This window comes from Sinocyclocheilus grahami, unplaced genomic scaffold (assembly GCF_001515645.1).
Source record: "Sinocyclocheilus grahami isolate Dianchi unplaced genomic scaffold, SAMN03320097.WGS_v1.1 scaffold263.1, whole genome shotgun sequence".
In the NCBI taxonomy this organism is placed as follows: Eukaryota; Metazoa; Chordata; class Actinopteri; order Cypriniformes; family Cyprinidae; genus Sinocyclocheilus; species Sinocyclocheilus grahami.
Genome location: NW_015505442.1, coordinates 1,036,394 through 1,051,682, shown reverse-complemented (window position 1 = coordinate 1,051,682; position 15,289 = coordinate 1,036,394). Strand labels below are relative to the sequence as shown.

Sequence of the window (15,289 nt, the reverse complement as noted above, 5' to 3'; positions counted from 1 at the left end):
CGATAGCTAAAAATTCTCTTTGAATCCAATCACGATAAAAAATATGTTGACAAGGTGCTTTTTAAGTTGATACATCAAATACTGAAACGCTCATCCAACCCAGGTCTCCGTTTGACCTGCAACACACCACTGGTTTTAATCGATATTGTACAAAGCTCTCCACACTCAGGGACATACTTTACAGTGTGCTGAAAAGTTCTGGTAATAGGGCACTATGGGTTCGAACCAAGAGCGATACGGTTTCTTTGATCGATTCGTCTGGAAACTAAAACAGTTCAGAGCCATTGAGCGTCTTCTACCACCTTGTGTGGAACTCCTGATTTGGAGCAGAACAGCTCAGGTGACACATAAACATGAAAAAAATGAATAAATAGAACAGTTCTCCTAAAACCGCCATACTGGTTTTGGTAAAGTCAAAAAACAATATAAAAAGCGTTTACAAAACATTCATGTCTACTCAAACAGAACCACATTGGACAGAGGGGTGACCGCACCCCTTGAAAGCACTCCACAAGCGGATCACATGTTCCAACAAACGACAAGAGAGTTCCATGATGTCAACAGAGGAAAGGCTGGTGGGACGAGACTCACTGGGGAGGATGGGGTAGAGGCTGCCCCCATGGACTGGATTCTTGATGGACTTGGCAGGTTTTAGGGGGTGACTCAGATGGGTCATGCACGGTGCTGCTTGAACATGGAAAGGAGTTATTATACCGTGTTCCAACCAGGTAGGATGTGATAAAGATAAACAAGAAATAAAATAAAGGGATTATTTCACAAAGAAATGTCCAGTTATTATGTCATCCTGAAATCTCTCTCCCTTTCTCTCTACATTGCATAAAGAAAATGAAGCCTATATTTCAGAACCATTTTTAATTAAAATAAAATTTCATTAACATGTCAATTTAAATTAAAAAGCAGTATATCAAACACTACCCTTTATTAATATCATACATAATTGTAGATTTTTAACATATTTCCACCTACAGTACATTGGGTAACTGAGAAAAATCGGCTTCATTTTCGTAATGCAAAATGTAATTATTTTCCCTTTGATTTTAGGGTGAAATATGAAGAATTCAAATCTTGCAATTACACAGTAAACATACCTGGTTGGGACATGATATTATGATGTGGTTAGCTTAAAGTGCAGCATTAAAGCAGTGCGTTTCAGCAAGAATGCTCAGACACACATATACACTCTTAAAAATAAAGCTTCAGAAAGGGGGTTGCCATAAAAGAGCCTTTCTGTAATTAGTTCTTAAAAGAATAAATTATTTCTTAGTTTGAAGACCATTTTAGAAATCTAAGGAATCTTTTTTCACTATATAGAACCTTATGTGGAATGGAAAGGTTCAATGGATAGGAAACATTTTTCATGGAACCATTGATATCACTAAAGAATCTTTGTTTTCAAGAGTGTATGCTAGTGTGGGGATGATATCAGTGAGTTGGGAGACATTATTAACTCAAGAAATAAAGAGTGGTTAAGGTGCAAAGACAATGTAAATCATTTGTGATCATTGTAATTAAGAAGTGTAGCACAAGACCTTGAATATAGGGACAAGACTTTGTTAATACTGATGGGATGATATTGTAAGCGTGATGAGGACTTACACAAATAGCTATATTGCCAGTTATTAGCAAACCATTGGTGGGCAGAGATAACACGGTCTAGACAAATGTGAAATTCATGAGATGTACACAAGGTTAGTGTAATGAAGGGTTAGTGAGAAGACTGAGGTCTTTGAAAAAATTGATTGAGGGAAGGAACATGCAAAGATGTGAGGAAGAAAATGGTTTGAGGAAAGACAGTTGTTAGGATGATAGGTTGTTTGCAAGGGATAGGACAGTACAAGAGATTGTAGCTGGTTTTAAACTTCATCGATTGTTCTGTAATACTTTTTAAACAGTCAGTTTAAAAAAAATTTTTTTTTACAAAAGACAGTAAAGTTTTTTGTTTGTTTGTTTGTTTCTTGGTCACACAACAATATTTTCAATGTTTTGCTGAGTAACGCACCAGATAAAGTCCAATAAACCAACTTTTACAGAAATTGCAGGGGAACGATGTATGACAAGGGCACGAAATTAAGACAAATGGGGCATGATGAGAACTGTAATATATGAAGTGGGTGGGGCATTATTGGGAACCTCCTTCTGGCAGTGGAACAGCAACACTTAGAAAGCCAGCAGAGCTGGAACTGAGTGGGTGTGGAGTAGAGTTGATACACAATGCTCTTGTCGGAGTAGAAGGCCATTTCAGATGTCTCAGTGTGGTTAGGTGTTTAAATGTGTTCTGAATGCATGTGAGCGTCTGCATACATGACAATGACTTTGTGTGTTTGTGTGTCAATTTGTGTGTGTCTTGTGTATTAAAGAGAGATGCATCGCTTAGTGTGTTTGTGTCTAATGTTGTGTATATATGTGTGTCAATGTCTGAGGATGTTTCAATAGCATATGAGGATGAAGGCATTTAACAGACAGCCAGGTCACAGTGCTGGAGGCTGGCCCTTAGTTAGATGACCTCTGACCTCTAGGGTTCAGCTACGACCTCTCCACCTGGCTGGGCTCCTGTGACTCTTAAAATGCCAAAAGAGGAGAAATACATAATGTAAACAGCTGAAAATGTAACAATAGCATCACTGTGCACATTAGTGCATGCATGTAACGTAAATAAGCTAAAAATAATTCACTATAAATTCAAATAAGATCACAACAAAATGCTGGGTTCAAATCGCAGCAAATTTTTCTTTGCAAAAATTATAATAATCAATGACTGATGACTGATAGGCTTAAATTCCGAGTCAAATTTGGCAGGTAATTTGTGAACTGAACTTTAGGAGAATGCCCTCCCTCTAGTGGCCACTCAGCATAAGTGCAACCAGGACTTGTTGAAGTGAGTTTGTTTTTAGTACAAAAAAGTTATAATGTCAGTGTGACGAGTGGGGTGCGGCCACATAAAACATAACAACATAAAGTCCAGGCCTAGTCCTCTCTCGTCCAACACTGTCATCACTCCTCCTTTTATCCTTCCGGAGCTCCTCTGTGGAACTCGAGACTGGTGAGTGGCGCAGGTGTCGCTCATTATCATTAACTCCACTGGCCTCACTTTTTTCAAATTATATTCTACTTAGTCAATATTATTAGTAATAAAAGTCAATATAATTCATATATATATTAGTCAAAATTAGCATACATTTCTATATTAAACTGAACTGCACATTTAATTTTGAAGCTAAGGTATGGGGTGGGTCTTTATCAAACACTATACTGTACAAATATACACTGCTATAACAGTTTCTCACCTTTTAGGGTTGCCTGGTCGTCTTTTGTTTCTTTAGGTTCACTGGTGACTGCAGGATGGGCGCTGCCCTCTTTATCCTCTACCTTTGTGATGTTTGAAGAATCCTGAGGGCCAGGAAGGGGGCATTCTTTCTCCCATCCATAATCTCCCCACCTTCCCACCCCATGCAGTCCATCCCAAGAGTCTGAGCTACGGAGGCTAAGGCGTCTCATTCGTGAGACAGTGTCCACCTCCCTCATGCGGGCAAGTCTCTCCTCTGAGCCATGCCCGGGTGGGGCTATAAAAAGAGCCTCTATTCTTTGGGAAAATCCACGGTTCCGTCTATCTACACTTGAAACCTGACCTTCACCTGGACCATGAGTCCAGCCCTTATCAATGCATTGGCTAGCAACAACATGTTTTTTAGATTTTTCCACTTTATCATTGCTAGAGACTGGACTGCTATGATCTTCACCAAGACCCTGCTCAGGCTTAAGTGTTTTCTGTTTTGTGTCTGAATCTGCCTCTTTATCACCAGTGTCTTGGGTATTTTTATCTAATTCCCAGTCTGAATCATCTGTGCCTTGCCCATCAATCCCACATCCACGCCAACCCCCCAGACCCCTTTTTTCACCACCTCCTTCTTGTCTATAATTGTCTAAATCCCATCTCTCTCCACCAACATCCCATCTTTCAGCATCAAGGGACCGCCTCTCTCTGGACCAGAATCCACCTTGACCCAAACTTTCCCCTTCCCACCCACCCCGCTCCCAATCCAATCCTAGAGATAATCTACGATTAGTGTAAGGAAGTACAGAAAGGGGAAGGTGATCTGGTGGAAATTCAGGACGTACCTCTGAATCTAAACCTGAATGAGTCCACATTGCAGTTTTATTTGCCCTCAAGACCACATTTGGTTCTTTATTTGCCTCTGAGGTTATATCACTATTTTGCTCCGTTCCTTCAGTAACAGGGTCTTTCTGCTCGCATTTCTCTTGCTCAGTTTGCATCTTTTCCCTAACAGTTTCCTTTTCTTTCACTTTCTCTGTCACTTCAGGTTGTTGGCTTTCAGATATCTCTATTTGCTCTGTTTCTGTCTTTTTTACTTCAGAATGTTTCTGCTCAGCATTGGCAGGATCGTCTTTCATTTCAGAGGCTAAAATGCTGCTCACTACATCCTCAACTGACTCACTGCCACAAATGTCATTATCACCTTTAACCTTGTTTGACTCATCAAGGTTCTCTGCTGAACCCTTTCCTGTGATCAGAGTAGCAATATGCTTTTCAGCTAACGAAAGCTGCATCTGCCAATCAGCAGGAACCTCTGGGTTTGCCTCTAAACCTGCTTTGTCACCAACAGGCTTTCCGGTTGCAAGGTTACCGAGCACACCTCTGTTACTAAGGAACCTGTTAGTGTGGCTTGTTACCCTCCTAAAGCCTGAGCTCCTTTCCTCCCTGAATAATGCCATTGGCTCCTGTCTCACTTCTAATGCTGAAGAACAACATGGCTGCTCAGAATCAACGGGAGGCCTACCAGGTATGGGCACATGCTGTGGGGTTTCGATGCTCATGGCACTTCCTGGTTTGGATTTTATAGAAGCTCGGCTAACAGCCCCAGATTCACGGGCCATTTGGAGAGTTTGACAGATGTGCTCATAGTCTGGGGGGCTGGTTAGAGTGGAGGCATCTTGCATGGGCTGTCTGTCTGCCCATGGGAGCTCGGCTGCCATGGAGGAGGTGGAGGAGGTTTGTGCAGTCAAATCGTCATCTCTTTGGGTCTCTTTGGGGGCTGGGATATCCAGCTTCACTGATCTGCAGGCTTTGCGTTGGGTAATCTGGGACATGACTGTTTTGTAATCTCTGAAACCTGGTTCTGATGGGGGAGGAGCAGGACAAATCTCCTCTCTCAGCTGTTTGCTGAAGCTCACACTCTTCCCAGTTGATGGTCTGGAAAAGGCACTCTTCACCTCCCGGTATTCTGGGTCACTTCCAGGCACCAAGCTTGGTCGAAGAGCAGTTGCAGGAATTCCAAGTGAATCTGAAGATAACCTGGATTTAATGCGGTCAGGGATTTGCATGGAGGAGCGGTTGGGAAGATTATTGCTGGCAGTGCTGAGCTCAAGGATATCTTTGTAGGCCTCATTAAGATCCTCAATGCACTGGTCCACACTGGGGCGTTTACCTGCTTGGTCTTGCACCTCCTTATTGATGGTCTCAAGATCCTCAACGGTATCCCACGGCCGCCGGCACACTGGCTTCAGCAAGAACTGGCTAAATGCCTCTGGGTTTGGCCCTGTGGCTGACTTTGCCTCTTCAGTCAGATCTGATGGTGGGGATTGAGCTGGGGGCTGTGTTGGTGGAGGAGGAGGAGGTTGAGATGGAGGTTGGGTTGGAGGAGGGGGTGGAGGGTGTGATGGGGGATGTAATGGAGGTCTGTGAGAACCTGTGCTCTTGGAGAAGGTACCTGTCCGTGAAAAAGCACTGTTACTGGATGGTTTTAGGCTTTTCTGGCCCTTCATGGGATACCCGTAAGGGGTGCTGGGGTCAGGAGCTCCTGAAGCCGGTGGAGCTGCTGGAGTCGGTGGAACTGATGGAACCGATGGAGCCGGTGGAGCTGACGAAGCCCCAATGGTCCCTGGGGCAGCCCCTGGAGCCACCGATGTAGTCTCAGCAGGAGTTGTTACCTCTGGGGCAGCAGGAGCATCTTGTGCTTCTGTATTGGCAGGGACTGAATTTGCATTGCTCTTTGTGGGCTCAGGGCTCGTTTGGGTTTCCTGATCACGGTACTGGTCCCCTGGCCAAGCCCCAGAATACCGTCGGAGCTCATCATGTGGATTTGGTTTAAAGATCCTAGAGCGTGAGTTCCTTCTGCGATGAGCTCTCCTTGTGGCTATGCTACTGGACCCGCTGCCAAGTGTGAGTGCTTGTAGCTCTAAGTCAGTGGAGGTGGTGGATGTGCTTTTGAGGCTTTGGTTAGGCAGGGAGCTGAGGGTGTTGCTGTTTTCGCTGGAGGAACTTGGTGGAGGAGGAGGAGGAATTGGAGGAGAGTCTGGTTCTTTCTCTTCATTGTTGTTTTGATCTCGAGATTTTGCACTGGACTGCGAAAGTGGCACAGACACAAGGCAGAAAATAGTCTCACTGAGTTTCTTTTTCACACTCTTTTTCTCGGGTTCCTGGACTGGTTCTGTCTTTACCGTTGAAACACTCTCTGAAGAACCTTTATCCATGGATTTGTCAGCTTTTCCAGACTTGTCAGTAATCTTCTCAGATTTTATCTGGTCTGTACTGCTATCTCCTTTAGCCTGCTTGTCAGCCTTAATCAACTTGTCAGTAAATTTTTCAGATTTAATCTGTTTTTCTAACATTTTATCTGCTTTAAGTTGTTTTTCTAAAATTCTATCGATCTTCAAGTGCTTCTCTAAGAGTCGTTCAGCTTTACTTTGCTTGTCTGAAATTCTGTCTGCTTTTATGGGCTTTTCAGGGATTTTCTCTACCTTGACTTCAGGCTTAATTTGTTTGTCGGTATACCTGTCTACTTTGACTTGATCTGGGATTCTGTCTACTTGTATCTGGTCAGTTAATCTTTCCACCTTTACTTGTTTGTCTGTAATCCTGTCTGGCTTTACTTGTTCTGTAGGCTTATCTAATTTGATTAGGTCAGTAACTCGATCAGGTTTCACTTGCTCTGTTACTTTGACTTGGTCTGTTTTTGTCTGTTCAGCACCTCTCTCAACTTTGACAGGCTCTGTTACTCTCTCAACCTTGACTTGGTCAGTGCTTCTGTCTGCTCTAGTCTGTTGGTCTGTACTTCTGTCTGTTTTAATGATTGGTTGCAGGGGTCTGAGCTGAAAGGCTGGGGGGTACTTGACACAGCTCTGGTCAGGTGCTACAGTTTCACTGCCTTTGTTCATCCCCTTGTGCCAGCGGTTAGTATTCTCTTGTTCAGTGAGAGTCGGTTTGTTAGTGTCCGTGCTAAGACTCGGTCCCTGTGAAGGGAGAAAGGCACTATCATGTGTGGATTGTCCTAAAGTTGCAGTGCAGGGAAGCTCTTTGTTGACGTGTCGGATCTTGTCCGCGTCTGTGAGCGAGTTTCCACAGGGCCCCCCTGAGACGTGCCTGATACGCGGGTCTTCAAATGGGACATACTGCACAAGTCCTGGACGGCTAGGTACAATAGGCCCTGGATGCACAGGCCTTCTTGGAACTACTGCCATGCTCCTGTCTTCACGCCGTTCTGACCATGACAATCCTGAAGTCCTGGAAAACCACTGGCCCATCTCTGCACTCACAGGCTCACGCTTCCACCGTACAAGAGCAGAATCTGCTCGGTAGTTCTGTCCACTCCTGGGTGGCAGGAATCTCCTGTAGGAGGGGGGTGGGATGTAACCAGGGGGATCCATACCAGTCAGTTCATGGTAAAATAGATCTGTTCTATATGATTCTGGTCTCAGGAGCTCTGCACTTTGGGAGTAACAAATGGACCGGTCTCGTAGCAGTTCTGAGCTCTGAGAGTAACAAAGGGATCGGTCCCGTAAAAGGTCGGCACTATGCGAGTGACTGAAGAAACGATCACGCAGTAGTTCCGCACTCTGTGAATGACTGACAAATCTGTCTCTTAGTGGTTCAGCACTTTGAGAGTGGCTCAACATGCGGTCTCGAATTGGTTCTGCACTCTGTGAAAAGCAAATGGACCGATCTCTTAGAGGCTCTGCACTCTGAGAATAACAACCAGGCCGGTCTCTGAGTGGTTCAAAACTCTGAGAGAAACACACTGAGCGGTCTCTGACTTTGGACACAGGTTCAGAGGACAACGTTTCCCAGCTCCCCCTGTTTTGCTGGTGAGTCTCATAAGACGGGGGCTTGACAGGGCGGCTGAACCGTGGCTTTGGTAGAACTGCAGAAGGAGCATGACTTTGTGTCTGACCACTCCACCTTTCCCCTGCTGGCCACTCACTGTGGTATCGACCGTATGGAGCAGAGCTACTGCTTCTTTGTGTAGGGGGGTGATTTGGGGCACCGGTTTGAGGCAGTTCTCCATAGTGGGGATCTTCTGGTGAAAGGACTCGAGGGAGCGACTGGGACTTGGCTCGCACTGTGGCGGACACACTACCCTCTGCTGGTCGCAGATGGTGTTGCTGCTCCTGAGACAAATGTTCAGCCTCCCCATCTGACAGCTGCCGGCCCAAGCCCACTGCAGGGCGCCACTCCTCTGTTCCCAGGCTCTGGCATTTTCTCTCTCCAGTCACACGTAGAGTCTCTGGGCCTGAGTCTATAGGTTCCCGTATCCATGGGCCTTCCTCCCAGCGTGCCAGTGGCCTCTCAGCCCTCAGCTCCTCAACAGCTAGTACTGGACCTCGCCACAATCCTCCAGACGCTCTGAGTTCCCTGGGATCAGCATAGTCCAATAGAGCACTGAAATCCTGTCCCCTCCTTCTCCAGAATGAAATATCTCGCTCATCTGCATGTTCAGAGAATGTCAGGCTCGGAGCATCATAGAACCTAGCAACAGAGACAAATATAAATTACTGATGAACGTAGAATTTTGTTGTTAATTTTTCAAAAACTGCAATCAGAAATCGCAACTTTAATGTTACAAACAGATTAGGTCGCAGAACTGAATAAAATTATATTCATATAGCCAAGGAAACAAGTATGGCTCTAACACCATATGGGTTCATGCTATGTGTATTATGAAATGGTTTGTTAGAGTTCAATCATAATTACTGACTTGTTTACATAACAATTATAGTTCTAGGTCAGGGGTGTCCAATCCTGTTCCTGGAGGGCTACTGTCCTGCAGAGTTCAGCTCCAACCCCAGTTAAACACACCTGAACCAGCTAATCAAGGTCTAACAAGGCATAATACAAACTTCCAGGCAAGTGTGCTGAGGCAAGCTGAAGCTAAACTCTGCAGGACTGTGGCCCCCAAGGACTGAGTTTAGACACCCCTGATCTAGGTGAATCTACACATTCACACAGATCTGTGAAAAGTAGCAGGGTATTTAAATAATAAAATGTCAAATGTTGCATTCAATATCTCAAACAATCAATCAAATCAAAATAAAATAGTGATATATTTTGACCAAATCCAGCATAGGTCAAACTATAACTGTGACATTAGAGAAAAACATTTAAAACCTTTCTCTGCAGACCAAGAAAAAAAAATAACCAGGTAAAATTATAATGAAATTTAGTATGTTTAATGACAAATAAAACACTTTTGTTAATGAAAAAAGGTTTGTGTTGTGCATTACTTAGACATTCATTTACTGTGACTTTACACACACTCAAAATGCACCTCAGGGCAAGCTATATATGTGATTACATTCACATGGCCGATTCCTTTCAGGTTACAGTACATCGATGCTGACAGAGAGTCTAGATTTTTGGGATAAAATCACAGTGGAATGGATTAGGCTACAACATGGAATATGGATGAAGTCTATTTTAATTGGTTTGTTCTAGGACAGTCTAAACTGTTTTACCTGACAAACAAGATGCTCTGACACCTGCAGCACCAGTCAATTTGTTTACTTGAACTAGCACATAATATTTGTTAAACATTTTTTTCCCGTTTAACTTTTGGTGGCATATTTATGGGTTATGGTTATGTTAGTTGACCATCAAAAATGTTGGTATAGTGAGGATTTGGACTGTCTCCTTTCAATACGATAACTATAGAACGATAACTATAAAGATAACTATTCCACAGGGAATAAATATTTATTTAAATATTTGTATCTTAAATATTTATATTTATAAGCGAACTGCGATAATGTAGTCGGCCGCTTTAGGTAGATTCTGATTGGCTGTCAATGTTTCTATTGTTCATCAGCTGGAACAAATTTGATTAATTACAATGATATCTCTGTTGTGTTTGTTATAGTCTCATAGAATTAGAAAGATTATTAAAACATTGTAGTTATCGTCCTTGGTGTGAATGTCCCATAAAACACATGCAACCAATATTTACATGAAACATCTTGTTTCTAAATATCAACACTTTATTGTGGACCCTTATAACAGTGCACACTTACCCACTGTCTGTAGCTAGGGAGTCACCCAGAGGTTGCAGGTCACCAAGGAAAGCAACAGGAACCTCCAATCTCCGTTGAATTCTTTCATGGCCCTCATTAATGTTGTTGTTATTCTCTGGGTAAGCCTTCACTGGCGCAGGCCTGTACACCCCTGTGCCTGCTTCTGCTCCCCCCTCCATTGTCCCAAATCCATTCAGAGTTCCACCACCACCACCACCACCAGCAGGCCGGTTCTCTATATTATCACGACGACATTCGTTGTTTCGATTGTCATAAGGCGCAGAGGAAGAGGAGGAGGCAGGGCCGCTCCTGGGCAGTTTGTATCCATGAGAGATCAGCAGGTCCTCCACACTGTACATGATGTGTGTGTGTGTGTGTGTGTGTGTGTGTGTGTATATGGATGGAGTTGGAAAGGGAGCCCAAAGGTGTGTGTAAGTGTGTGTATGTGTATGTGTGTGTGGCCTATGGGCAGTGCTGGTGCAGCAGGCGGGGACACAGCTGCTCAGCAGAGGCCATCACTGGAGAATAAGGGAGACAGAGAGAGATAGAGAGAACATTACACTCTAAAACAATAACCATCTGCTCTGCATAGACCTAACCATCTTCTTGGTTGAGCATGTGAAACTTTAAAGCTATATACAGTATATGTTCTTTAGATCTGATGCGGCCACACCCTGTCAGGTTATTATATAATCAATGCACAAAATCTTCAAGTGCAAACACAGAGGTGCAGCTTAAAGTCAATGTGATACTCTGCTCCCATTTCACAGCCATTATCTGGGCCTGCGTGATATTTTTCAGCCTTTTTTTATGATATTCAACATATATATCTCAGTATTAGAGGAACCAGAGTCACTGTTGCCAAGCAGATTTAAAATGTTCAATGCAAGTAAAATACAGTAACAAAATGATCAAGGCATGTTTTTCAGGTTGTTTCTCACTGATGGAACAAAAGGAAGGATCATATTTAATCCTTGTATTTAATGTATATACACTTACAGTATATATAAATATAACAAAATGTACCTACATATTTTCCCTTAAGAATGTGGCCAAGTACAGGGATATCCTGGACGAAAACCTTCTCGAGAGTGCTCAGGACCTCAGACTGGGCCGAAGGTTTACCTTCCAACAAGACAATGACCCTAAGCACACAGCTAAAATAACGAAGGAGTGGCTGCTGGCCATGTGGACCATGTGATATTTCAATTTTTCTTTTTTAATAAATCTGCAAAAATGTCAACAATTCTGTGTTTTTCTGTATATATGGGGAGCTGTGTGTACATTAATGAGGAAAAAAATTAACTTAAATGATTTTAGTAAATGGCTGCAATATAACAAAGAGTGAAAAATTTAAGGGGGTCTGAATACTTTCCGTACCCACTGTATGAAAAATGGCACACATACTTCTGCGTTGAGTGGCAATGCAAATTAATCGTTGAATCAAAAATTTGAACTGATTCAAAAGGAAGAATATTTGATTATTTTTATTTACTGTATATACACTTATATAATAATACAACAAAATGTACTACTTACCGTTAGAAACGTTACACAAAATGAATCTTTACTTACATACTAAAGCTTAAACCCTTTTTGCACAACTAACAATACCAAATGCAATTGTAAAAATAATGTTTTCAAAAAGGTATCTTCAAAAAAAACATTAAAAATGTAGCGTGCCGTGGAACTTTAGTGTGATTTTATTTTTGACTTTTAACAGGATGCTCGGTTTTGTTCATAAGACAATAAAAAATGCCTATGTTGCAATGGATAATGTTAATCAACACTGAAATATTTAAGTGTAGTGTTTACTTTGAAATTATTTTCACTCAGAAACGGCAAGTATATTTCATAAATAATTACAAAGAAACAGCAACACATTGAATTAAACATAAATTTTTGAGGCAGACAGACTGAAACATGCTCGAATAACCTTTGTTTTATTTAAAACTTTTTTAAAAATCACAAAAAAATGACTAAAGATTAGATCACATACACACAAGATACTTACCTACTTATTAATCAGCAAATACTGATGGCTGAATTTATGTTTTGAATAACTGTTCAATAAATAATCGTCTGGAAACACTCTACTCTGCTGAGAGGGCAAAACTGTGTGTTTCCATGGCGATTTAAAATAACTGAACCACACCTCAGTGCTGAATGTATCCTAGCAGTAACCTTTGATCCCCCCAGTGACCTTTACTTGACCTTGAACCAGGTTAAAAGAAAAAGAGAGCCAATGACCTTGACTCATGCTCTGTAGCAGCTCTGTGTGCACGTTTGCATGTGTGTGTGTGAGTGTGTTTGCCTAAACACTATCTTGTTTTCTTGAGTAAAGCTCAGACCGATTTGATGAGTGGCATTTGGTAAGGTTGAATCCACAGTGAGCCATGCAATACCGCAAGCTATGCTTGAGGCTTTGGCTAGATCCTTCTCTAACTAGTCAGGAGCCTGCTTACCGTCTCTGCACTTTTTTTTGCTGTCAACACACTCACACACACACCTGACCTCTGGATGACCTCTGTGGAAAGCATGTGTTCCTGTGCATTACCTGCATGATATAACCAGTAACCGGTGTACACTTTACGCAGTCTAATCAATTGAAAATCCACACGCATAAAATATACATACTTTTGTCAGTATGCTTTGTTTTGTTTCTGTTAGCAGTCTGAAAACCTCTCTATAGCATTGCAGAACCGTTAAAGCCACTGATGCTTTAATAACCCAATGTAAATTTGTGAAATATGGGGCTGAAATTACAGCGAGGTTGAGGATATTGCATTTCCCCTGCCAGCTGTAACTCTGATTGGTGTGGTATAAGGAGTGACATCATCACTGTGAGCAGCCAATCACGTTCCTCTGAGTCTGAATCAGCTGTAACCTACAGCACAATTCTGAGTAAAACTAAATAAAGAGTGAAAAACCCAACAATGCTGTTTGATACATAGCTCTTGCTCTTCAACTGCCTGTGACACAGTTAAACTAGCCACCTCCCTCCAATACTGCATTCTCAACAATACCAGTGCAAATGCAGGTAACATCACAGGTTGATCGTACCACACCACGAAGTAGAGCTCCCTATTCAGTCGTAGGGATCAGGGAAGAGAGAAGGCAATAGTCAAAGTGTGATTTGACCATGACAGCTGCTGTCAATGATAGCACATCAGTGTTGCTGGGTAGAAAAAGGGGTGTTGCTGCCTCATGTTGATTGAATATGAGAGTGTCACAGCATCACCACTGGAATGGAGGTTCATAATTACAACCACTGACTGTATCCCAGAGGGGGACTTTACAAAACACTGATCTGACATCATTTATCTAATCTTGCGATTTTCAACTCTTCTGTGTCATACTAATATATCAATTTGCTAGTATGTGTATGTATATGTATGTGCACTGCATCATAAATGCAAACACATGTTTGCAGGTACATATATTCTTTTTTTGTCTTACAATTCATCCTTCATTTAACATTGATCATTAAAAAACTTTGAAAGCTGAAAGGTAGCATGACAAAATATCACAAGAATTGCATATCAAGCACAATTCTAAAGATTTACTGTTCTGCAGATCTGCATTACATCATAAATGCAAAAAACATGTTACCACATACATTTTTTGTCTTATAATTTACCCTCATTTAACACTGATCACTAAGATACTTTAAATGACTACAACTGCACATTCAGCAGAATTTTGACTTTTTAATTAATTATGTTTTTTTATTGTAGATCTGCATTACATTACATAAATACTAAAAACATATTCAAAACATAAAGATGGACTTTACACATCTATCATCATGGCAACAGCCTAGATATGTTTCAGATAATACACACAAACCTCACCATATACACTCACTTCAGGAAAGATGAATCACAATGAAATGTTTTAATATATCAAGTGTCTCCTAGATTAAAAGGAGAACACATTTTAATTTTTGCTTAAAGGGACAGTTCACCTCAAAAAGGAAAATCCTGTCACCATTTACTCATCCTTCATGCTGTTTTTAACCTGTATGACTCAGTCTCAGTCACCATTCACTTTCACTGTATGGCAAAAAAATGCAATGTAAGTGAATGGTGACTGAAACTATCATTATGTCTAACATCTGCTTTGTGTACCACAGAAGAAAGAATGTCATGGGAGTTTGAAAGAGAGTAAATGATGACAGAATATTCATTTTAAGGAGAATTGTGCTTTTAAGAACCCAGATTTTTTTTCCCCTAAGAAAAAGATCTAATCTCACATGCATCTCCTCTACAGTTTCTCAACAGTCTGACAAACTGTCCTCATATTTGCCTCCAAAATGCAATGAAACGTCCTCAAAAATTTCTCATCAAATTCTTCCAGGACTTAATTATTTGAGCTTTGCTATTCATTTCTAATTCTAAACTCATATCCCCACAAAATGCTCTCCATCTAATTTCAGAAAAAAAATTGCGGCAAAGTTGAAACATAAACCACTGGACTCTTCCACCTCCACTTCTATTTCCACTCACTTCTATTATAGCATTCATTAATTAATAAGTCCAGAAGGTCTATTTAAAGCTTGAGTTGAGTCTTGAGCCCTCCTCCATGGTCAACAAGCCTAATATGTTTACCTTAATCTCACTCAAGGATAAAAACCTGAACATGTGAAACTCTCAAAGCTGTAAAAGAGCAATAAAATGTTCCCATGGTTGAACATACTGTCTCTAAGGAAAGGAGCAGACCAGCTCGATGCTCTAGTGTAGGGCATACAGGTAGCTTCCATCAGCACATGAGCAGGTGATAAAATCCCTCCTCCATCACTTTTTACAGAATACAACATTTAATCGGAGCCGAATAGAGACGGTTCAATTATTATCACGTGTGTACCAGAATTAATTAAGAACTTAAAGCAGAGCGAGAGCGCGCGCGAGAGAGAGAGAGAGAGAGAGAGAGAGAGAGAGAGAGAGAGAGAGAGAGAGGGGGGGGGGGG

The 15,289-nt window shown here is 41.8% G+C and overlaps 1 protein-coding gene across 2 annotated transcripts in view; it reads right to left on the bottom strand.

Moving 5' to 3' along the window:
- Positions 1-1,968: 1,968 nt before the first annotated feature.
- LOC107599258 (uncharacterized) overlaps positions 1,969-15,289 on the bottom strand; it is a 15,610-nt gene continuing 2,289 nt past the window's right edge. Inside the window, exons 2-4 of one of the 2 annotated variants that reach the window (XM_016290802.1) lie at positions 10,321-10,664; positions 3,306-8,782; positions 1,969-2,579 (exon numbers count right to left, since the gene is read on the bottom strand). In XM_016290802.1, the coding sequence (XP_016146288.1) occupies positions 2,545-2,579; positions 3,306-8,782; positions 10,321-10,499 (5,691 nt within the window). In that variant the 5' untranslated portion in view covers positions 10,500-10,664 and the 3' untranslated portion in view covers positions 1,969-2,544. Of the gene's footprint in view, positions 2,580-3,305; positions 8,783-10,320; positions 10,839-15,289 lie in introns of both variants that reach the window. The other variant, XM_016290801.1, reaches the window with a different exon arrangement.